We start from the raw sequence: 24,163 nt of genomic DNA, 5'->3' as shown, positions 1-24,163 counted from the left end.
AGGACTCTACTGTAAGGACCCCACCCCCTTAATTTTTATATGACCTTCCAATATTTTCACTGAACCCCAAAATAATTATCAATGCATTACTAGCTTTGTTTAAAATATGTATCATTTTTCTTACATTTTTCTTTACAAAATATTTTTTTATTCACAGTTATTATATTTGTTATTTTTTATTATATTTTTCTATTAAATTTTTTTCTAGATTGTCTATTTTTTTAAAAGCTGAAAATTATACAGCTACAATGTAACTCCGTATGCAGTTCGCCAACACACTTTACTTGGATTGTACTTTTAACACATTATTACTGATGTTTTGTTTTAGTAATTTTGCAATACATCAAGGCTGTTATTACAAAGGGCCAAAAATACAATAATAATAAATTCAAGTTTTCATCTGTCTCATCAACCACCTTTGAATGGCTCAAGGTTGATGTTAACTTTTGTATTTGCATTTACTTATCGTGTCAGTGCTCATTAAAATACTTGTCAGACTTGTTTGTTATTGAGTTTGCGTGACTTGTCTGTCCAACACGACGGGAAGAATCTGATCGTCGTCCTCCCCGGGATGTTGGGGCCAAGGGTTTTTAATTTGGGTGCTGTGAGCAGAGCTTCTCCAATTCCCACCAAAACAAACAAACCATGGCCTGGGCATCATGCCTGAGGGCAGAGCTGCAAAAACAACACAGCCAAAGTAAATAGAGTCCTGCAGCAGTCAAACAAAGCATCTCACAGACCTAACAGACTCTGCTCCATCAAATCACTCTACATGCAGACATGCACACGCATACTCTCACTCTCACCACCATTAAAAAAAACAAAAAAACATTCAAAACTCACAGATGTTTGTAGCATACTGATTTATTGTATTTTCAGTACGGTGTTGCATTTCAGAATAATGAGAGACTAGAGTGGGTGACGACGGGTTCAAAGTCAGATTCATTTTATTGATTCAGTTTGTTCGGATGGTTTGTTTCATTTAACCATTTTAAGAATCAGCTTATAAAATGTACAATTTCAGCATCCTTGTTCTGATCTATTCTCAGCTCCTGTTTACATCTTAAAGGCCTCTGTGCATCACCCTAATAAGCCCTGATTTCTTTTTAATGCTTCAAAAGCAACCGTTCACTCATTATGCTTGACTCATCTCTGAGCTACAGAATTTTAATAAATCAATTCTATAAAGCTTTGATCATATTAATCCACTGTAAAATGATTAGGTTGTCTTCCTGCTGCCTCTATAGACACTATACTGTGTAAATTCCCACATGTGTGAGCAAGGGAAGGTATTGGTGGGTGATCAGAGAAGGTTAACACAGTTTATCCCGCCAGGACTACGGTATTGATCAGCGAGGTCAGTGAAGTTTACCTGTGGGGTACAGATGTCCCTTAAACGGAATCAACTGCTCCCTGTTCCTCAGACCCCTTTTTGCACATCCTGCTCAACTTAATTGAGTTGTTTGTATTGATTTGCTATGCCTTCTGTGTGTTTGGGACACTTGTGGTCCATTGAGGCATTGTGTATTGACAGCAGGCTTCTAAGATTTCTCATTCTTTGCGTAAATGTCCAGCACCACAGAGCACAAAGAGGAAGCCTGATTTGTTATGACCAAACATGGCCAAATAGTGCTCCACTGGTGCCATTTGAAGGATGATTCACATTGTTATTAACAGAAATCCAGTCAACAAATGAATTGTAGCATTGGGAAGCCTGGCAAGCTACATATAATTTACTGTAAGTAGATACTACAGTCAAGCTATTCTTTTGAAAAAGTAGTATTAGTCTATTGAATCTATACTTAAAGGGGTGTTATCCCTTTCCTCTATTTTTTCAAAATACAGTAAAAACAGTAATATTGTAAAATATTATCACAGTTTACAATAACAAAATAATACAATAATAAAAATGTCAAACAGTATCCGTTTGGCTTTAATTTTGTTTTACCTTGTAAATGTCTGTAATATCACTGTTCATGCGCTCTGATACCTGCAGAACAAAACCTGCAGAACCAGCCAATAAATTTACCTGAACTGCTGTGTAATATTTACAAATTTGATTATAAAAGATATTGTTTTTCTTTTATAAGGCTTGTATTTATCGAAGTATAGTACTTGCTTTTCTCTTCATTACTGTTTAGAATGTCAGGGCTTTTTGGTTTCGACTTGCTTAAGCATTCTGCCGTTTGTGGTTCCCTATGGGTTTATAACAGCGAAATTTTGTCTCTAATTTAAACGGGTCGTACGACTCATGCTGCGCTTTCCCACTGGTTTGTGCAGCTTTGTACAAATTGGCCTGGTTTCTATAGTTAAAACCGGTTTGCACAGTGCTGTCCGTTGGGCCAGCAGATAATTGGTCTGCACTGCGTGGTTCAGTTGGGTAGCGCTGTTTCATCCCACTTTTGGAGTGTTTGCCATTTACGCAACAGAATACTGCAGCACATAATCACAGTGGAGCAGTTTTGTAGTTTGACATAATTTAGTCACACCGACAGGAAAAGTGGTCCCTTTTAGTGTCAGTCATGGAACCCTATCTGTTGTTTGATCGGAAATGCAGTAAATACATATATATATATATATATATATATATATATATATATATATATAATATACACACAGGGTTTGACATTAACTTTTTTGCTCACCAGCCACTGTGGCTATGTTTTACTAGCCACTCAGCATTTTCACTGGCCACAATTTTGCCAGTCAATTTTGCAAATTAAGACTACATTGTATATCAGCTGGTATGTACAGGTGGGCAATATAAGCATAATATGAGAAATTATATATGTTATTTTTGTTAGGCTATATAAAAAGAACAAAGAAGAAAATTACAAATAGTAAATTTAAAAAAATCTTTTTTTCAGATACAGTAGGTTTATTTAACATGTATACATTTATTTAACATCTTTTGTTTTTTGATTAACATTAATGACAGACGGGTATTTAATTGGGCTGCTGAATGCATGGACATAATATACTGACACACATCCAGTTTTTACCCACCTGTTTACATCCACTTGAGCCATAACTCGAAAGAGAACTCAATTCTGAATGTGCGGCTATTTTCTGTGCACACACATGTACGTGAACACCAAATGCCGTTCTCTTCCGTGTCTATTTGTGCTTGAACGGACTCGTACATGGAAAAAAAAATTGTCGAAATTCACGTAAAACATTGAATATCCTCGTAAACACAGTTGCTCATGGGTTTGAGGTGAACTAAACAATTGAGAAAGAAAACGGGATGTGTTGCAGTATTTTGGATCCGCACATTTGGTTTTGAGTGAGAGCAGCCTGTATTTCTGCAGCTTTCTCTGTCATGAATGTTAATCAAACAACAAAAGACAAAGAGAAAAATCACTTTTGTAGTTTTAACACAGATTAATTATATTTATACAGTGAAGACTATGCAGTGTTATTTTACATTTGATTATTCAATTTCTGTACCTGAATACTGATAGACTTACCTGAAAAATATAAAGCACTATTTATTTCATTTGTATCTTTGTTCTATTATATTTGTCTATGCTTGTAATTTGTTCATTATTTTCTATGCCTATTCACTCAACCTGCAAAATCACCCCAATGTTTCTAGAATGACTAATTCTTGCCAAATAGAGCTATTCAAGTCATCAGGTGATTTTTTTTTTTTTTTTTTTTCTTTTTCTTTCTCCATGTCGCAATATATATCACAGAAAAACGAAATATTGCAATGCCAGTTTTTTACAATATTGTGCATCCCTAGACCCTAGTAAAAAAACCTATACCAAAATCTATTTAAAATACATTTATTTCATACTAAGTATACTTCAAATCCATTAACATATTTATTGACATATCACTTAAAACTTACTGATATAAAAATTATAGTTAAACTTTATTTGGAGTATTTCTTTATTGCACAATGCACATTTCTTAATATTATGCCTAAAATGTGTTTAATATCACTGTTAATAAAGATTGTATGATCTTTGTATTATCTCACTCTTTAAATGCAAGATATTTAAAGTGTACCTAAAGTATACTTGCAATAGTTCCACTTTAGCACAATCAAATATACTTTAGTTGGACCTCAGCACTGCTTCCGCACAATTAAAGTACATTAAGTACAAAATTAGTTGTTCCAGTTTAGCAGACTTTAAGTATACCAGTTTAGTATACCACAAGTACAATTGCAGGGTATTTTTATTTAGCACATAAATATGTAAATGTATTTGTAGTATACTTAGCACAAAATAAACATTTATGTATTTCAAATACATTTTAGTATTTTTTTTCACTCGGGGATTCACATGATCTTTCAGAAATCATTCTAATATGCTGATTTGGTGTTTAAGAAACATTTCTTATTATAATGAATGTTGAAAACCAGTTGTTCTGCTTAATATTTTTGAGAGACATTTTTGAGGATTCTTTAATAAATAGGAAATACAATATAATTTTGTAACAATTTGTAACAATAAAAAAAATCTTTACTGTCACTTTGAAGCATTCTTTATCAGTAAAAGTAATAATGTATTTAAAAAAGTCTTATTGACCCCATCCCACATTTTTGAATGGTAGTGTTATTTTATATATTTATAAATTCTATATAATTATGTTTAAAATGGTTTTATATAAAATATATAAATTGAATTAACCCCAGGAGTTAACACATTAAATTTGGCAGCCCTAGTATCTGGTATTTTCCCCCTGTTGGCAGTGAAATGCCGTGTTGTACAGACATTAAGAGACTGGCCTTCTTGGTTCTGCTGGACTTGCTGGACTACAGCAGCAGACAGCCTAAACCCCTCGGCAAGAGCCCTGCGCTCTATGAATCACTTTCACAAGGTTAGTTAGAGTCCCTGGAGTCTGTGTTTATCTGCTTTCTACTGTTTGCTTATACATTTTCTATTCTCTCTTTCACTCTTATATGCTAGGCGACTTACACAGTTGTAATGCAACATTTTCTCAGAGTCTTGAACTCAGTACTTTAGAAGGACCCTTTTTAGTTAATGAGCCCATAACAACAAAACAGCCTCGCAATAATCCCTCTCGCTATGCATGACAATCTCAAACCTGCTCCCAGCCTGCACTGGATCACATTATAATGCTACTTTACTAGGTCTTGGTGCCCTTGTGAATTTTACAGGGATATTTTACAACTCATCCTGACTAATGATTTGTTGACTGCGTTTTCGGAGGCGTCTGAACGAGTGCAAACTATTTCTGGCAGAGTGGATCAGAGGCCGTACTCTCTCTCTGCTGATTGGTTTGTGAAGTGCGGGAGAGGAGAGATCTGTGTAATGATAATCTCAGCTTCTCCTCCTGAATTTCTGAAGCCTATTTATTTTTATGAGGGTTTATGGAGTTGGCAAAGAATTAGGAGTCTTGATTGTGTCATGAGTGTTTGTGTTTTTGAAATGCCAGCCTGTCCTGTCTTTCAGCTAATATTCTCACCTCACAATCGAATGGATTCACAGTTTACAGATTATTAGCTGCTAATGAGAGTCAGGGGTTCAGAAAATTTGGACGTGTTCAAAAATTCAGGCCTGTGACTCACCATTTTGAATGTGATCACATGAGATTTCTTTGCAATATTTTTGGATATTGAGTATTGTGCATAATCTTTTCTCGTATTTTTACATTTAATTGCCTTTGCTTTCATCTAATGCTCACTTTAAAGGTTATCTTTAAGAACATGAATAATTTAATAATGCTGTTGAATGTAAAATGACACTTGAATCAGTTCTTTAAAATGATAGTTATTTGTATTAGAACTATGAATCATAACTAATGTGCATAAGAGAAACAAAGAAACTATTCTTCAAAACTTAATCAACAGTCCACTGTGTCAAGAATATTCTAAAGTTATTTGGTCTCATGATGGTGTGCCATGCAGAAAAATGGATTTAAAAGACATTATGATGTATCATTGATGCGATTCTCTTATCTGTATCTATAGGACTGAGAGGAGGGGAAAGCAGTCTGAAAGGATGAGTGAAAGAGAGGAGACCCTGCCTTTTGAATTGGAAATATGTATCTAGAGCTCTGATGTAACCAGCCCTGCTGGTGCGCTGAGGGAATCGTCTCAACCATACAATGCAAATCATTATTTCCACTAGAGAGCAAACACCCAGAGTACAAATTCATATAAGAATGTTTATTCAGCTTACTGCAGTTCAGTTGAAGTTCAGAGTAAGACCAAAACAAGAGCATGTCACACAGGTTATGTGCAGAAGACAGGTAAAGTGATGAAAGGAGACATTTTTCAAAAGTTAGTTTTGTTTTGAATTTTACATGACCCTCGTTTCATGCTGAAAAATAGTGGTTGACCTTCAGAGACCCGCTGTTGCAAAACTGGAAAAGTTATATAAATAATACATTTTTACTAGGCGATCATCATATGATTTGTTGAATTCTCCAGGATTTCCGGATAGACTTGTGTTTTGCATTCTTTAACAGTCCACCTAGACACAAAGCATGTGAAAGTATGTGAAATTCACATGGCGCCATTGTTGCGCCATTGTTGCAGTAAACTTACATGACATTCTTGAATGAATTGCACACCGGTTATTGTAGGGACATCGACTTTACATTTTCATGCCCATAAACATGACGTTAAACAAAAAAAACTGCTTTACGTCGGTCAGACTTCCTCTTGGGAGATCCTTCGCCAATGAAAGCTTCTATGGAGTCCAAACCTTCTGCTGTCAGTCTGAATATCTGGCTGCATGAGACTAGTAGGCGATAGCTTTAGCTTAAAATTATATCTAATATTTTTCAGTCTTTTGTTGACATGTATGTTAATATTTATGTATTTGCTCTGAAATGCCCTAAAGGATTTTTTTTAAATCTGAGATTGAGTATAACAGGTTTTTCAGCAAAGTTTTAGTCATATTGATAATTTATAGGCACTAGAAATGTGCGTATTAAATATGATATAGTAGGCTGATATATTCATAAATGGGCATTATTATTATTGTTCAATGCAATTTTACAAAGAATGTTTAGTTTAAGTTATGAGAGAATAAATGTTTTAAAAAATTCTTTTTTCAATGAATTTTATAGCCCCAAAGTGGCGACGTATCTGTGGTGTGTTCTCCTGATATAATTTATGATATATCCCATTAATAATTCACTGGAATGCATGAAGAATCTCTTGTTTTTCTCATCAAAGCCTCTTTCCAGGTTTGTTTTCACAGGTAAATACAATTTATTATCTGTAAAAATGATGGAAATCACTTTGAAATAGTATCACGCAATGCTGAAGTTCATGAACATTTTTATTAAGGCAACATATATTACATAATACAGATAGATATCACTATAGTTATATATAACCCGTCCGTTATTGCTGTGGAAAGAATCGTGCTTTTTCATGGCCTGTTGAAAGTACCTTGTTGATGCTTTTACACTTTTAAATGTCCTTTTAATGTTCGTTGGTTGAAGAGTGAGTAGAATAATGTCATCTCATTGTACCCAGTTTAAAAATAAAACGTATTATTACGTTCATAGAGCGAGCCTTTCACTGACTGTTTACAGTTTAACGGAAGTTACACCCATAATTCGCACAAAACGTCATGGGGCGTGGGAATAAGGTGGATACTTTATTCTATGCTACTTTACTGCCTGTAAGTAGTGTGAATTCAATCAATGGCACAACCTCTGCTCTGCATTTAAACTAGCCTCAAGTTTAAAACCCTTTCAACCTACACAACCCAAACTTAGCAGGAGCTCTTGTGGTCTGATTTTAAGACTCAAGTATCATCGACCCACATAGCCCAAAAAATCAACCAGAGCACTTCTGCATGCTATTAAATCACTTGTAAATGGACACATTTAAATCTTTGTCGGCTTGGTATTTTAGGAGCATGAAATACAGTGGAATTGAAATAAAGTGACTATTACATGAAAGGACATTATTTATGGCAGAATTTTTGACTGACGTTTGTCATACAAAGTTTAATGTGTATCCTCATCCACATGAATGTGCATATACACTTAAAACACACATTAAAGCCCATTATTATATACATCATATCTTATTAGCAACAGTGTAATATACATTTTATTTATTTATTTGTAATATATATATTTTATTAGCAACAAAATATATATATTAATGTTTTTTTTTAATACAAATATTGCACAAGTATTAGTATTAGGCATAAAAATGCACATCATATCATAAACAGTACACTGTGCAACTGGCAAATATCTCTAATGATTAGGCTGTGGACATATAGCAGCCTGTCTTGTAATTGCTGTTACATGGACAAGGACAGGGTCATCTTATTGGTTTTCAAATGTGAGATCTTGTTCGGATAATGCATACAAATGCCCTAAGTAAATATGACTTGCTGTGCTGCGCGTGCAGGGTGCTTGTATTGATTGTGCTCTGCTCTTCTGCCGATTTTGCAGAATTCTTTGCTTTGATGTTTGTGTAGATTGTTTTATTTTATTTTTTTCCCTAAAAGCCCTTCCTGCATAATCAGAGCTGCTGCTGCTATTGATTGGTGTGGTGTAAGTAGGTGTTTCTTGTAATTGTTAAACTGGTTCAGTGGTTGCTAAACTTTAATGGACGCCTCCATCTCTCATTTGGCTTCAAAGCTAAAGTGAGAAAACATTGTTATTCTGGGAAATGAATATTTCCTTGGGCTAAACATTCAACTTGCAGTCTGTGAAAGAATTTGTGCGTGTGTGAGAGAGAAATTTGTGTTTTCTGCAGAAGAAAGTTTGAGGCTGGTGGAAATAGTAGGTGATGGCCTGCGTTTTCTCATAGATCCCCAGTGAGATTCTTCCAAGAACCACAGGATGCTGGACCAAGTCTCTGTGTGCTCTTTTTAAAACAAATCATTATGTCCAGACCTCCTCTTTAGGTTCTTTTCTCAGCAAACCTCTGGGTTTCCTCTCATGAAGTTATTTTACAGGTTTAATATCCTCCTACACAATTTCGCACTTTTCGCCACAATTTTTCATGTCCATAACCTTGTGTTTCTCTCTCTGTTTTCTCACCCTCTCACCTCAGATTCCATTATTTACTGTTTTATTAGTGGTGTTTGTCAAAGCTAGTAGCACTATTATTATTGCTTGTATGTAATGTTAAGGGTTTTTAGGACATCTTATGAATCCCTAACCCTACGTATTACACTTTGGTGGGTAATAACTCATCAACCAGTGTTTGTGCTAGGGACAAGAATAACACCTCAAATTGTGTGGCTTGTGCAATATTAAATTTCCAAGTGATTAACCTTGTAAAAGTCTCTTCTACTCACCGAAGTCACCAAGTAGCTGTTTTCTATTTTAATATATTTTGAAATTTCATTTAGTCCTGTGATGGCAAAGATGAATTTACTGTACAGCAGTAACAGGAAGCTTAGGAGCGTTATGAATCACCGTATCGAATCATGATTCGGATCGCGTGTCAAACCGCCAAACTGCTGAAATCACGTGACTTTGGCGCTCCGAACCGCTGATTCGACACGCTGATTCATTATGCTCCGAAGCTTCTTGACACAGTGTTTTGAAATCGGCCATCACTATATAAGTCGTTATTTTGTTTTTTTTGGCGAACCAAAAATATTCTCGTCGCTTTATAATATTAATATTGAACCACTGTACTCACATGAACTGATTTAAATATCTTTTTAGTACATTAATGGATCTTGAGAGAGGAAATGTCATTGCTGGCTATGGAGGCCTCATTGAGCCATCGGATTTAATCAAAAATACAAAAAAACAAAGGTCTTACGGGTGTGGAACGCCATGAGGGTGAGTAATAAATGACGTTATTTTTGGGTGAACTAACCTTTTAAGATGCGTTTTGGTCGATTGGATCACATGTGGATGGCACTAAATACAGGTGTAAACGTGGTCTAAAAAGTTTTGTGCTTGTCCACTTTCGACCACTTCCAGAGGTAGTTGAAAACGTATTCGGCTGGATTGCTTTTTTAGTGGAAATGCTCATGTGGTCGAATGTGTTCGAACAGCCACTAAAGACCCCCTACTCTCTGCCTACTGACTTAATGCATTCCTGACTTACTGTCTTAATCCTGACATTATGGAAAGCGCGCTAGCCAGGTGGAATTTAAACTTTGTTGACAGAATGTAAACATTATTATCACCCAGCTCTAATCTGCTAAATGTGGCATGAAGAGCATAAGGCATGAAGATATTAAATTATTATAAACATTAACATCATTATTTCCTATAAAGCTTTGAAACAATATGTATTGTGAAAAGTGTTATACAAATAAATTTGACTTGACTTTGATTTTACACGAGCAAACAATGCTTACAGTGAGAAAAAAAAAAAGGTAAAAATCTTATCTTTTTTTCTCTCTCTCAAGGTTGTTTACTTCCACACTTCCCTGTGTCTGAACGCTGTGGTGGCAGTGGTGGAGTTGGTGTCTCTGTCTACCAGGGCAGACGGTTCCCAGGATGCAGTGGGGTCAGGGTTTGGAATCCTTCAGCTCTTCACAGGTCGCGCAGACAAAAGCATCACTCAGGGAGAGGGCAGGTAATGGTCAACACCTCAGAGCAGTGCAGAATGGGCATTTCCAAGAGTCAGAAAAATGACACTCCTTTAGACTCCAAAGCACAGTCTCATTTACTATGCAGCAAATCCTGAAACATATAAAGAGTGAATAAAGTGGTTTTAATTGGCCCACTATTCAGCAGAAGAAAGAACTGGATGTGTGCCTCTTTTAATAAGTCTGTAATTTCATGTTGTCAGTTCTGTACTGAAAAATGAAAAATATCTACAACACCGGAATGTGGTGGGCTTCGGAAATGAGTTGGAAGGGTCCCTGCTGAGTTCTTGTTTTTTTTTTTTGTCTTATTTAAATTCATGCCACCAAACACATTCCCCGCCTTCCACATGTTCCACAAAAGAGGCCACCTCTGAAACTTTATCTGTTGGTATTGCTTTTGGACAGTGCTACTTTAGTAAAAAATTCAGTGCTTTATACACTATTTAATCTCATTTTTTTTGTAGTATGTGCTTTTTATAATGCATAATATATACACTAGCATTCAAAAGCGTGGGATCAGTACAGTTTTTCAATGTTTTTAAAAGAAATCTCTTATGTGCAACAAGGCTATTTATTTGAACAAAAATGGTAAAAAAATAAACAGTAATATTAATATTTTAAAAGGATGGCAAATCTGAATGTTTATTAGCCACTGGACTAGTCTTCGTGGTCACATAATCCTTCTGAAATTAGTTGTAAAATTCTGTTTGGTGCTCAAGAAACATTTCTTATTATTATGACCGTTTAAAACCGTTGTGCTGCACACAACAAACACATATTTTTGTGTAAACTGATACATTTTTCTTTCAGGATTCTTTGATGAATATAAAGTTCAAAAGAACAGCATTTAAATAAAGTAGAATTTTCATTACAGATATCTTTACTGTCACTTTTGTTTATTTTGATGAATTTAATACAACCTTGCTGAATAAAAGGATTCATTTCTTTAAAAAATAAAAAAAACAAAAAAAATTTGTACTGACCCCAAACATTTGACCGGTAGTGTATATTTGATCCATAACATTTATACATTTTCAAATATTTTGACTTATTTATTTAATTATTTATTGTTATTATTATTGTACCACCATTTCTTTTTCAGGTTGAGTCTGTTCAATGGGACCCCCAGAGCCCTCCTGCACCCAACGCTGAAAGACCCTCTGCAGTGTGAGTGCAACCACACTCAATAGTTCATAGTCCACACTGTTTGCAACTCAATTCTGCTAAATGAATAGTGGATTCAGTCAAAGTTTGTAAACATGAAATTAGAATTGCCCGTAATTACTTTCTTAATTCAATACCTGTTAATGCTGATGTATTGAAATTAATGGCAATAAGAGTAATTGATGATATATTTGGGGGTAAAAAAAAAGTGATACCGTTGTGATACATTAAGATGTCTCCATATTCTGGTCAAAAAGACTCCTCAAAAATGGGTACCAGAGGAGTTTCAGGAGGAATTCAAGTGTGACTCAGTTCTCATATGTAATGCCCTATTGTCATGATCCAATTAAATCCTTCCCTAATTTTTCTTATTGAATAACTGGTGTCACACCTACATGCATCACGTTGCTGAAGTGAAATGGGTTGTGAATTGTTTCATGTTGACTTTTAAAAGTTGAAGTGATCAGTCAGTATGAATGTGGGTTTTAAAAGATGAGATCATTTTCAGTTTTCTTCTAGGCAGTTCTCCATGAGTTATTTAGTTCGGTACAGTAGATAGATGTTTCATTGATGTGATTACCCCAGCAGCACAGCAGGTATTTGAAGGCTTGACTGAACTGGCCCGATTTCTGGGAAAGCGCATGTAGTGAAATTTGACACTAGATAACATATTCAACTCATGGTCTCAAAGGAGTCAAACTGAGCTAGAGACAACAGCAAGAGCTTAGTAATAAATAGTTGATAAATAGCACTTTATGGTTTCTGACGCTAGTGATGAGAAACTATTTGCATGTGTGTACATTTGCCTCGTTTCTCAAATGCTTTCAATATTTAATCTATCAGTTTGCCTTGACTTTTTCCATTTAGATTTGTTTCCACTTGAAAGAAAATTGAATTAGGACTATTTCTTGCAGTGCTGTTCTGAGTAAACAATCTCCATCACGACCATTTCAGATCTTGTTTTCCGATCTTTCCTGACACTGAAAGGTGAACAGGCTGCTTCTGTTGAAGGAAAGTCCTAAATGTGCAAATTAAAGAAAATAGTTGAGACTCGCCTATAAATAATTGAAGAGATTCTTGAAACAGATTTCAAAAAGTAGTCTTAATTGCTGAATGTTCTTTAATGTTGGCCCTTTTTTTGCTGTTATGTTTGGCAGATTTTTCTTATCCAGGAAGATGTATAATTTGGTTTTGACCTTGTGTTTATGTGCTTTCCTCTATTTAGGTTCTTATTATTTTGTTATATCTTATGAATATGTTCCACTTTTTCACTGTTATTTATATGGTTGAATATAAATGCCACGTACTGTATATACATTCATTTTCTGTCTGTAGTTTTGAGAAGAATACACTTTCTTTTTCATTCCTTCACTGTGGATCGAAAGCACTCAAATCCACAAAGCACACTTGAAGGCTTTGTGGATTTAAAGCCTTCAAGTGTCCTCTTTTTGGAAGATGACAGGTGCAGGAACAGCAGGTGGTACTGAATAAAAAAAAAAAAGGAAAAAAAATGCATGATTGTTACACAATTATGTTACGTATTACATAAATAATACTTTAAATGAATATACTTAAGTGCAAACTGAATGTAATGTTTTTGAACACTTGCATGTTAAGTTAAAATTTGTATTAAGTGCAGTTCACCCTTCGCGGGTGTTTGACTGACAGGCGATCTGACCAGTCATAACACTGATATTATGTGCCTCTTTTGCTATCTGCCATTTTGTCTGCCAAACAAACCAAACAGTAGGGTTAGTAGATTAACTTTGGTGGAATTAAACTTGAAAAATGGTATGTGATGTCCGCAGTTGAAACAACATACCTTCTGATGTTCATGTATATTTCGTGCTATAACTAGTAGTAAAGAGGAAGAGATGATCGGTTCACATGCCACATTCACCAAAACGTTCTAAGGTGTGCAATTATTTTCAGGGAAATGCACGGCTAAAGTAGTTCTAGGCAGGTCTTGACCACATTACAGTTCCATATCGCTTCGCTAAATTATTTCAGTTGTTTCAAAAGGTCCTTACAGCCTACAACAGCAAAAGAAACAAATCCCACAATGACACAGACCAAGCAAATAAATATAGTAAACAATATGTTTACAAAATATTTTAAGGAAAAAAACTGACAAATGTCTTGAAATACAACATCTGAACAGTGTCTTGATTAGGGCTGCACGATTCTTGCTAAAATGCGAATCACGATTTTTCTCCATGGGAATTGAGATCATGATTCTCTCACACGATTCTCATTTTTTCCAACCAAAACATTTATTGCAAAAAAAAAAAGTACTGTCTACACAGGACGTTCATTTATAATAAAGTGCTGGACTTAAAAGTAACAAAAAATAGTCTCTTTTCCTTATTTTATTTATTTATTATTTGTTTCGGCTGGTATTTTTATGTGTGGCTCCCTTATCCTTCATGGCTAACTCGTACTGTATTTTGTGGTGATGTTTGAGGTGGTTGTAGAGATTGGTGGTATTACCTTACAGCGTGTCCTAACTAGCCGCAACGGCGACACGCGATGATTCTATTTTAGAAATGGTTTCTATTTTTCTGTGACGTCGCGGCTGGAGCAACAACACAAAGTATGGCAGTGATAATCTCAGGTACTGTTTATGTGCTTTATTTAATTTCAAAAGCATCTAATGTGAGTTTGAATATCATTTGTGTGCCTTTTTATAGCCATACTGAAAGCAACAATACAAGTGAATTATATGACAAAAAATGTTTCAGTAATGTTAAAATGGTGTACTATTCTTGAATTTGATTAAAATTGCCGCTCGAAATCCACCATGTAAACTGACTAATCTGTTTAGGTCTTGCCTCCTTGTTACGTGTCACGTGAGTGACAGCGGAGCGCCGTAAATGAGGAAGAGAGAGGAGAGAATTGATCGGGATTTATGTCTGAATCATTCATCTATATATATTTTTAAAAGTACTATTAAAATTTGAAGTACACTAGAAGTGTGCATTCAATACAACCAAGAACACTTGTTTTTCATAACAAATAATTTAATAAGATATTGGTTGAAAGAAACAACTAATCAGAATTTTTTTCCCCCTTCAGATATTTGGCTTAAACACTGATGTCTATATAATCACGAATGACAAAACTAAATGAAACAATTTTGTTTATAGCGAGAGGGATGTAGTTTTGCTGTTGTCCCATCATACTGCTTGCTTTGTAGATGTGTTAATCTGGATACTGAGAGCACCATGTGAGAGTGACTCATGGATGTAGTGTATCTGCAGGGTGTCCAGCTGTTAGAGTGGAGAGGGAGCAACGCTGATCTAAAATTCTCTCTGAATCCAGCCTCTTCTTCTAGCCGTGTGTCTCAGTGCTACCTGCCATTCTGTCTCAATTATGCCTCTCCATGCTGGAGGGTGGAGATGTCCTGCTGTCTCTCTGAGAGCCTCCTCGGGCCTCTCAGATCACACACAAACTTTCTGTCAAACACAAATATTCTCTCACATGACTTATACATCAGCGCACACACATTCAGCTATTGTTTGCTCATTAATGCCACTGAAGCCACCGTCTGGATGGTGGAGAAACTGGAAAGTGGGAGGACGAGGCCTAGAGCAGTGCTTATCAACTGGTTTTTCTTTAGGATCCAGATTTTACGTTAAACATCACGTGACAACCCGACACAATACCAGTTCAGTTCTGTTCAAATCAATTTAGTTTGTAATTCAAATGAATTCAAATCAGTTTTCGATTCAGTTTAAGTTTAATCCAGTTCTATTTGATTCATTCATTAAAACTTGATTCAAATTTAACTTGATAAACTTGATTTCGAACCAATTTAACTCATTTTAGTTCATTGTGAATTAATTTTGTTCACTTCTAATTTTTCAAATATTTTTTCGATTTAAGTTTACTTCAGTTCACTTTAATTCATTTTCATTAATTAAAATAATTCAAGTTAATTTGGTTCTGTTCAAATCAATGTAACTCAGTTTAGTTTAGTTCAGTTAGATTTGATTTACACTTTTCTCAATACAGATTTATCCAAAGCAGCTTTACAAAGAATAGTGAACAAGCCAAATGAACCACAGTGACTTGGAAAAAAACCCTTAACAGATGTTTAAATAGATTAGCAAGAACCATCGGGAGAATTCAAGATTTTTTCTTATGTTTTTCTAGGATGAGATCACTCCATATAACCTACCCATGTTTCCCTAATTTGACAAGTTTTTACCGTTTGACAAATTTGGTTTGGATGCACAGCCTGTGATGTCACAAACAAAAGACATAACAAATATTTTTTTCTCCTTTTTAAAAATCTGAGATTTTTTTTTTTTTTTTTGCAGTCAGCATTGATTTATTCCCTTGCTTTTTGCAGTGGAACATTTTTGGATCACAACCGACAAGTTGAGAACTACTGGCATAGAGGACATGTAAACAGCACTGGCAAAGCCTAATAATGCTGGCACATTGAAATCTGTGCTTTATTTGATGTGTTTGTCTGGGCGCATCTCTTTGTGTGTGTGTGTGTAAAAGAGAGCGAGGGAGAGCTGTGAGAATGAATGAGCAGTTTTTCATCTCAGAAGATTAGAATGCCTATTTTGACACACTTCAGTGTTTGTAGATGGCTGATTTTGACAAGCACAGTAGCTTAGTCACTCCTTCAGAATACAGACAAATAGATGCAAAGCCATGTTAATGTTGTTACATCTGCTGTTCCTTCACCCGTGAAAGAAATGCATAATAACCTCGAAAGGCCAAAGAAAAACAGGTCATGTAAAATGAATTGTTTAATTATGAAGTATTCACTGGGAATCAGCAACAAAGTTGGTGGACAGAGAGCTGAAGATTGTGGTACACTAACTGCTATTTTATTTTAATGTTAATAATTATAGCGCTGTTTTTGGAGCCGTGGCCTAGTGGTTTGTGTGTATGCTTCACACATGTTGAGCCTATCGGAGATAGTTTGAATCTATACTACAGTGTGTCCTGATCACATTTTCAAAAAAAAAAAAAAAAATAATAATAAAAAAATCTTTTTTTTCTCTGCTTTTTATGTTATTAAAGCTGCTCTCCATAACTTTTTTTGGTTAAAAATGTCCAAAATCAATTTTTGAGCAAGTACATAACCAGCCAGTGTTCAAAACTATCTATTTATCTTACCCTGATTCACAATGGTAAGCTTTTAATAATGTTTTATAATTTGGGTGGTACTGGTGGGTTTTCATGGGAAATTCGAGCATGCTGCCGTTCGTCTTTGCGTTATTACGCCATGTCTGTTTACATGAAGAAGGAGTCCCAGCTAGTAGGCTATATGACATGTGAGGATGCTGCCAGTGGTGGATCATTTATAGCCTTTTCTCAGAGCAGCTGGAATAATTTAACTTATCATTTTTATGGCGGATTGTATTGTATGACAAATTAACATTAGAGATTGGACTGTACAGAAATTGAATTCTACAGGTAACGCTAATACACACGTAGTCACACAATACTGATGTTGTTAAAATGAACAAAGTATTACAATAATAGTAATTTGATGTGATATGAGCTAAGCGATCATTAGATTTAATCATCATGGTAGCGTGATTTATTGTAATGATTTTTTTCTCAGTTGGTCAGAGCAAAAGTGGCAGATTTGTTACTTGTTCTGATGACATTCTCCGGTAAAAATTATTATTTTGGTCATACTTCCAAGACTACAGGGCTCAACGCTAAGGATTTTTTCTACTGGCCCGGTGGGGCCAGTGGTTCAAATTTTTACTTGCCCTGCCAAAATGTTCACTTGCCCCACAACAAAAAAATAATAAAGTAAAAGAAAAGAAAATAGGCCTATAAAATAAGCCTAGTTGTTGTTTTTGTTGTTTTTGATGCGTGTAACCTTAATAAATAGGGTTATGACACCAAAAGCTACTAGATTAACTTAAATTTTAAATATTGTTAGACAAAACAGTAAGTAATAAAACAGGAACAAATAATCAAATTATGAGGAACAGCAAAAATAAATAAAACAGAACAAACATTTAAATGAAATAAACTGTGCTTTTCAAGTTTTTCAAGTAGGTTTAAACATTTTCAGGTACAGAAATTGTAATCTAATGTATAGCTAACTATATAACTATAGATTAAACTTTATTAAAGTTTATCAGTCAAGAGCAGTTACAGATGCATAAATAATGTTTTGAAATGTTGAAAATATAAAACGTTAAATACTGTTATTTGAAATTATTTTAAAAATGAAAAGACACTTTAAACGTAAAATTAAACCCGCCAGTAGGTGGCAGCGAATGTCATTGAGATTCAACCAACCGATTCATTCAAGCGGCTGATTCATTCAGGAAGTGTTGCTTAGAGACGCAAAACAATTCTGTGTGGACTTTGGAACTATTTTCGAAGGCGAAATAGAGCGAAACAAGCGATTCGGTGTCTAAAATGTAAGTCACTTGCTATTAAGTTCTTGTTCATTAAACTGTACGCTGTATAAAATCAATATCACATTTGTAATCATGCTGATATTTGGACAAAAACGGCGCTCTTTGTTTACTATTGGTTAACTATATTAAATTATATAAATATGAAAGATATACAGGGTTTTTGCCTCTTATCTTGAATTCTCGGGCATTCTAAAGGCATTTTAGTAACACTAAATCACGCAGTGAAATCGTGCACTCTAAATATGCACGCGCACTAGACTAACCTACTAGACTACGTCACGTCGTGCATGCGTGCACTCACTGAGTGTTTTGTTTTGTTTTTGTAAAGTGAGGGACATACTCGATAATTTCAGATCGTTAAATCAACAATTACGATATGCTATTCAGTTTCAGAATTCAAATTGAATTCTCTTGAATTTTCCAATTCAAGATGCTTTTTATTTCAGAAACATACGCCATTGGTTTACTTCCATATTTTTTTTTATAATCCTTGGTGAGCATAAGAGACTTCTTTCAAAAACTTACAACCCCAAACTTTTGAACAGTAGTGTAATTGCAGTAATATTACACTTTAGCAGGTCTTTCATTTATACAGATACAGTGAAACAGGAAAATACAAACATAAAGAAGATCAGCAGGTTATATTTAAAATGCATAGTGCTGCATAATAAAGCAGACAATGATGAACTTTGCTACACAGACAAGAAATATGCAGGCCCACACAAAATCTGTGCACATATTTCCTCAGGATTGGTACTTCCATCACACACTATTCCATTCTGCAGATTGTCCACCAAAATCAGTGTAGAGAACAGAAAAAGTGTGCTGATTCTTTCTGGGCCTGGTAATACGTAATCATTAGAACAGCATGTTTATTTGCTACTAAGTGGATGTTTTTTTAATCCAATTTGTTGTACTCTAATTGTACAGATTGCTCCATTAGATAAGTAATCTCAGCAATTTTGTCACCCTACTTGTGATTGAACCTGTGACCTTTCCTTTAAAAGCCCTGATCCTTAACCATTAAGCAGGCTCCATTCAGAGCTGGTATTAAGAGTGAACAGAATGACATACTGCAGCTCAGTGATTTGCACAGTGGCACAGAGTAAGCAAAGTGCGATTGTGACCAATTAGAATGAGTTTGTCTGATAAAGTGACTGTGCTTGCTCTCGGGCAATGGCATTGTTCCAGAATGTGTGTGGGCCTTTAGAAGGAAATCTTTTTTTCTTTTTTCTTTTTGGAGTTTGTCTGGTAATGTTTGGTACATTTTAAATCCATTACACAGATTTCCCTCCCCCAAAATCGGTATAAAATCCAAAATAAGTAGATAATAATAGATAAGTAGTAAGATTCTGTCTTGTCTTGCTCGTTTGGTATGTGAATGAAAACGTGTGGTATCATCTGGCGCCAGGTGTATGCAGGTGTCACCGACATCCATTTCCTCAAATCAGGTAGGTGTGCGCACACGCGTTCGTTCCATTCAGAACCGGCTGGTGTTTTTTCCGATTGAGCGGCAGTGATGCACGGTTCTGTGTAATACGGCTTCGAAGTAATGGAGCGGAATGTGTGCGCTCGCGTATCCGTGTCTGGGATAAATGGTCTAATGAAAAATGGAGAGCTCTGCTGAAATGTAATGACGCAGACTGGCTTGAATGGGCCTGTCTTTCAGTGGTTTCACACCAGCCTGCTCTTTCTTTCACACAGATGCGCACAACAAAGACTCTTATGGAGCCCTGTCCAGTTGCGCTATGGAAAACTTTTCTTTGGTCTTGTGGACACAGCTCTAATTTAAAAGCGTTATATAAGTTCTTAAATATACTGCTTTTGTGAGATTTCAATATCCAAGCGTTACCTTCACTCCTTGGTGTTGCTTTTCTTGAGAACGTAAGACATAAAGTGCCTGTTTTAAAAGTAAATAAGATTTAGTGACTCAAATGGGGTCCATGTGGATATTTTTCCTTTGCTGTGAAAGTGTCTGACAGTGAAAGTATTCTCGAAATCATGTAGAGTGGGCAAAAATGTGGTGAAATTAAATTAAAGTGCAGATTGCTACCATACTGTATAGCTGTTGACTCTAGCATGAAATGAAACTCTCCGCTTGTGCCCTTGCATGTTGTCCCAGTTCAAGAAAAATATCTTTTCATATTTTTTAATATTTTATGATGGCGAGTTTCATTGGGTGCAGTCAACAGCACAGATTTGACAGGGATGTTTTTCTTAGTATAGGACACAGTGGTTTAACAATGATGTGTAAACCTTGGGTTCATATAAATCTAGATTTTTCTGCGCTGTGGGGTTTGACAGTATCCCGCTTTTGATCTGTTTATAGATTTTAGTGGTGCTTGGTAAGACAAGCGTCACTATTATTATTGCTCATACTTTAGATGTTAAGTGTGTAATTTGTCCCGCACCGTTTGAGCTACAGTCATAAACAATACCTCAATTTGTGTGGCTTGTTTAGGAGAGACGTGCTGTTACTTTTTAGGCTCATAATTAGCTGAAAAGAGGATCATAAACTGGGCAATAAAATCCCGTAAACTAACAGTGAAGTAGGGACTGAAGGCATGTAGGTTATAGTATGGGATCTAGTATGAAATCAGAATCCAAACTTAACTTTTCAGCACACCTGCCAATGATGATTGAATTGAGAAAATCTACACATAGTACACAATATTAATACCTACATTTCTAACATGAATGTGTATTACTAGCCTACTACTATATATTGCAAATTCGTTTTTAGGAATATTTTAAACACTTGGGCTCAGTAAGTTATTTTTTTGTAAATAAATTGATTGCTTTATTTAGCAAGGGTGCATTACATTTATTAAATGTGACAAAAGACGGTAAAACAATCTATTTCAAATAAATGCAGTTGTTTTGAACTTTCTGTTTATTAAAGAATCTTAAATGGAAAGCAAAGCAGCTGTTTTCAATATTGATAATAATTTGAGCACCAAATCAGTATATTATAATTTTGCTAATTTTGCATGTGACACTGAAGACTGAATGCCTGCTGAAAATTCAGCTTTCCCATCACAGGAATTAATTATATTTTAAAATATGTTAAAACTAGTGCTGTCAGTCGATTAAAAAAAATTAACCCGATTAATCACACATTTTTTAATCGCAATTAAAAACACTTAAGTTTTTATATGTTTTTAATATATTTTAAAATGTAATAATTTCACAGTTAATCTCCAAATTAAAACAACATAAAGACAGAATATTTTAAATACTTGTTTAATAGCATCTTTTTATGAGATACTGATACTGATACCAATAGCCTACAGCTACTGATATCTCGATAAAATTAATTTTCCCCCCAATTTTAAACATGAATTATAGCCGTTTGACATTACAATGTAATTTAAAGCTATATCATTTTTTTTTTTTTTTTTTTTTTTACATTTATTAGGTTTCAAAAATATAACAACTTTTAATTTAAGTGAACTTAGAACAATCCTCACATAAACCCATAATAAATGTCATATTTACCTGTGCCCTCCCTACCTGTCTAACAGATTGGAAAAATACAGAAATTGAATAAAGTTACCAAACAATCTGCACTGCATAATTAATAGCCTAAATATAGGTTAATCATTAAAGCTACAAAAGTTCTTTAGTCAAGATCAGTGAGTAATTTTCTCTGTTGCATTTGTTCTTTTATTATCTTCAATGACTGGTTGCTGTCCCTTTAAGAGCTGCCGCACATGACGCGGATCTCACACAAGTCCCACTTTCTCACAACTCTTTACTTTCAATTAAGACTTTATTTAACTCATTCAAGGCTGCTCTTATGAGGGTACTCGACAAAACGGACATTTTTGGCATTATTGTGTGTGTTATTGTTCGCTCAAGCGTGACAGAACTCGATTCTGGCGCGCCGTCCATGTGCACGATACTGCGCGCAACTTTCCAGTTCCCTCTGGATTTCGTCCTCCACATATAAGTTTAATAAATCTTGAACCTCATCGTCAGTCCATCGGTCGTATTTTTTTAAACTCCATTGTTAATTCGAATAACAAACAACTCTTGCTGCATGCACCACAACAGACTTTTAAAAACGATGGTTGAAATAAAATGCTGTGTGAACTCAACCAATAAAAATGCTGCATGAACTCAACCAATCAACATGTTCAGCACCCAAGTCCCACCCCCGAAAGTTCCGGAACTTTGAAAAAGTACTGCCTAGCGAGCAGGTACTTTCTGAGGGGGAATTTTTTACCCGGAACTTCATTTAGACCCTGGTTCCTGCGGTTGAAACACACCAAGTGACACCCCAAAGTTCCTAGTTCCTGGGGAAAGTTCCTGCGGTGGAAACGCGGCTTATGGTAACAGGGATTTATTTCCTTATTCTATGTGTTGCTGACTGTATCTGTTGCAGTAAGTAACACCTAGCAACACTCAGAACACCTTATGAACCAATTAGCAACTCCTTTGCATTGTGGTAGTGAGTTTTACACTCTTAGAAAATGTGAAAATCTAGAATTGTGGCATCTTCCTGTGAAGTTCAACGGTAATAATTACACTTTCTTTCTCTCTCTGTAGTGAATGCTGTATTATCAGTGATGGAGGGCTCTCAGTTGCTCTACTCCATACAGCCACACCCAGCTCTCACTCCCATCATGCACCTCCTCCCACCAAACATTCTAGTATCTGGACATGACCGCATCCCTGAGAATTATTCCAGTGATATTTCTCTCTCTCTCTCTCGCCCTCATTATAAACCGATGAGCAGATGTAGAAATGGGATTCCTCTGGAGCAGGTTTCTCTTTGAACTGCATCTGAAATGTTTGAGTGGTACATTCTGCATCCTCCTGGGCCTCCACACAGACTGAAAGTAGAGAAAGAGAGATGTTTCCCCCTGACAGTTAATACGGTTAATAAGACATGATTCAAAGCATTTCATTGCAAGATCCAAAAGCAATATATTCCGTCTGATTATAAACTTTTCTTGAGTGGGTGTTATAAAAGCCAAATTTCACTAGCCGCCTCTTGATTTTATTGCTTTAATTGTATCTAAGTGAAAAATCACCTTCAATTTCCCAGTAGTCTTAGCACATCATTGATCATAACATTGTTCAGTGACACCCACCAGTTTTTAAAGCTCGTTTAAAATGTGGGTTAACATACATCCTTAATGCTTGAGAAAGCTTCTGCTGTTCTATGTAGAGAGGAGGGTTTCCCAGGAGAGGTTCAGATGAATTAAATGTGATGAACAATGTTAAAATTATTATTTAGTATCTAATTAATTTATTTAATTTATTATTTACATATATTAATTTGAAATAATTATTACCTATTGACATCCATAAAAAATGTCTAATATGTAATTGGGTTGAACAGCAGAGTCAGTGTGAAAGTATTTAATTTGTTACTTAGTTATTTTGTCAATTGGTAATAATTAATCATTGCCTATTGACAGCTAAGGTAATCAGGCTTGGGAGGGTTACTTTAAAAATGGATTCCGTTACAGTTACAAATTACTTCATAAAAAAAAGTATTCAGTAACGTAATCCAAGCACCATAATTTGAAAGTAATGTAATCTGATTACTTTTGGATTACTTCAAGGTCACACACACACACATTACACGTTCTGTACTTTTGAATGGGTCTCAACAATAAAAATATTTTACAAATCTGATAAATTATCTATTGCAATATATTATTATTATCGTTGTTGTTGTTTAGAACTTAAAAATATAAAAGTCACATCAGATCATAAACAAACTGAAAAAGTTCGGATCAAACATTTCTGTTTATGTTTGTTCTGCTTTAATTTTAATGTTTAGCATTTTGGTTACTTTTAAAACCTATTAAAATTAAGCAATCATGTCTCATTTCCACAACTTGGGAATACACAGCCCTGAATATATATTTTTAAAGGGCTATTCAGACATCTAGTGGCTACAGTATGGTATTACAGATTATTTTTTAGTCCTTTGATAAAGAAAGTGTTTTTGTAGCTGGAAGGTGGAGTTTGCATTGTACAACCATGTTGTTTGCATTTTCTTCTTTGAAAACAAAATAGCAGCGACATTTCCATGAAGTTTCCCTGCCGGCAGCA

At 35.2% G+C, this 24,163-nt stretch overlaps 1 protein-coding gene across 2 annotated transcripts in view; it reads left to right on the top strand.

The window, feature by feature from the left end:
* LOC127518175 (nephrocystin-4) overlaps positions 1-23,156 on the top strand; it is a 41,736-nt gene extending 18,580 nt beyond the window's left edge. The window contains exons 3-5 of one of the 2 annotated variants that reach the window (XM_051904564.1): positions 10,335-10,504; positions 11,620-11,684; positions 22,643-23,156. In XM_051904564.1, the coding sequence (XP_051760524.1) occupies positions 10,335-10,504; positions 11,620-11,684; positions 22,643-22,872 (465 nt within the window). In that variant the 3' untranslated portion in view covers positions 22,873-23,156. Of the gene's footprint in view, positions 1-10,334; positions 10,505-11,619; positions 11,723-22,642 lie in introns of those variants that run through there. The other variant, XM_051904565.1, reaches the window with a different exon arrangement.
* Positions 23,157-24,163: the final 1,007 nt, after the last annotated feature.

The sequence above is a fragment of the Ctenopharyngodon idella genome, chromosome 8 (assembly GCF_019924925.1).
Source record: "Ctenopharyngodon idella isolate HZGC_01 chromosome 8, HZGC01, whole genome shotgun sequence".
In the NCBI taxonomy this organism is placed as follows: domain Eukaryota; kingdom Metazoa; phylum Chordata; class Actinopteri; order Cypriniformes; family Xenocyprididae; genus Ctenopharyngodon; species Ctenopharyngodon idella.
Note: the sequence above shows the minus strand (reverse complement) of the source record. Positions and strands in the feature narration are given on the sequence as shown.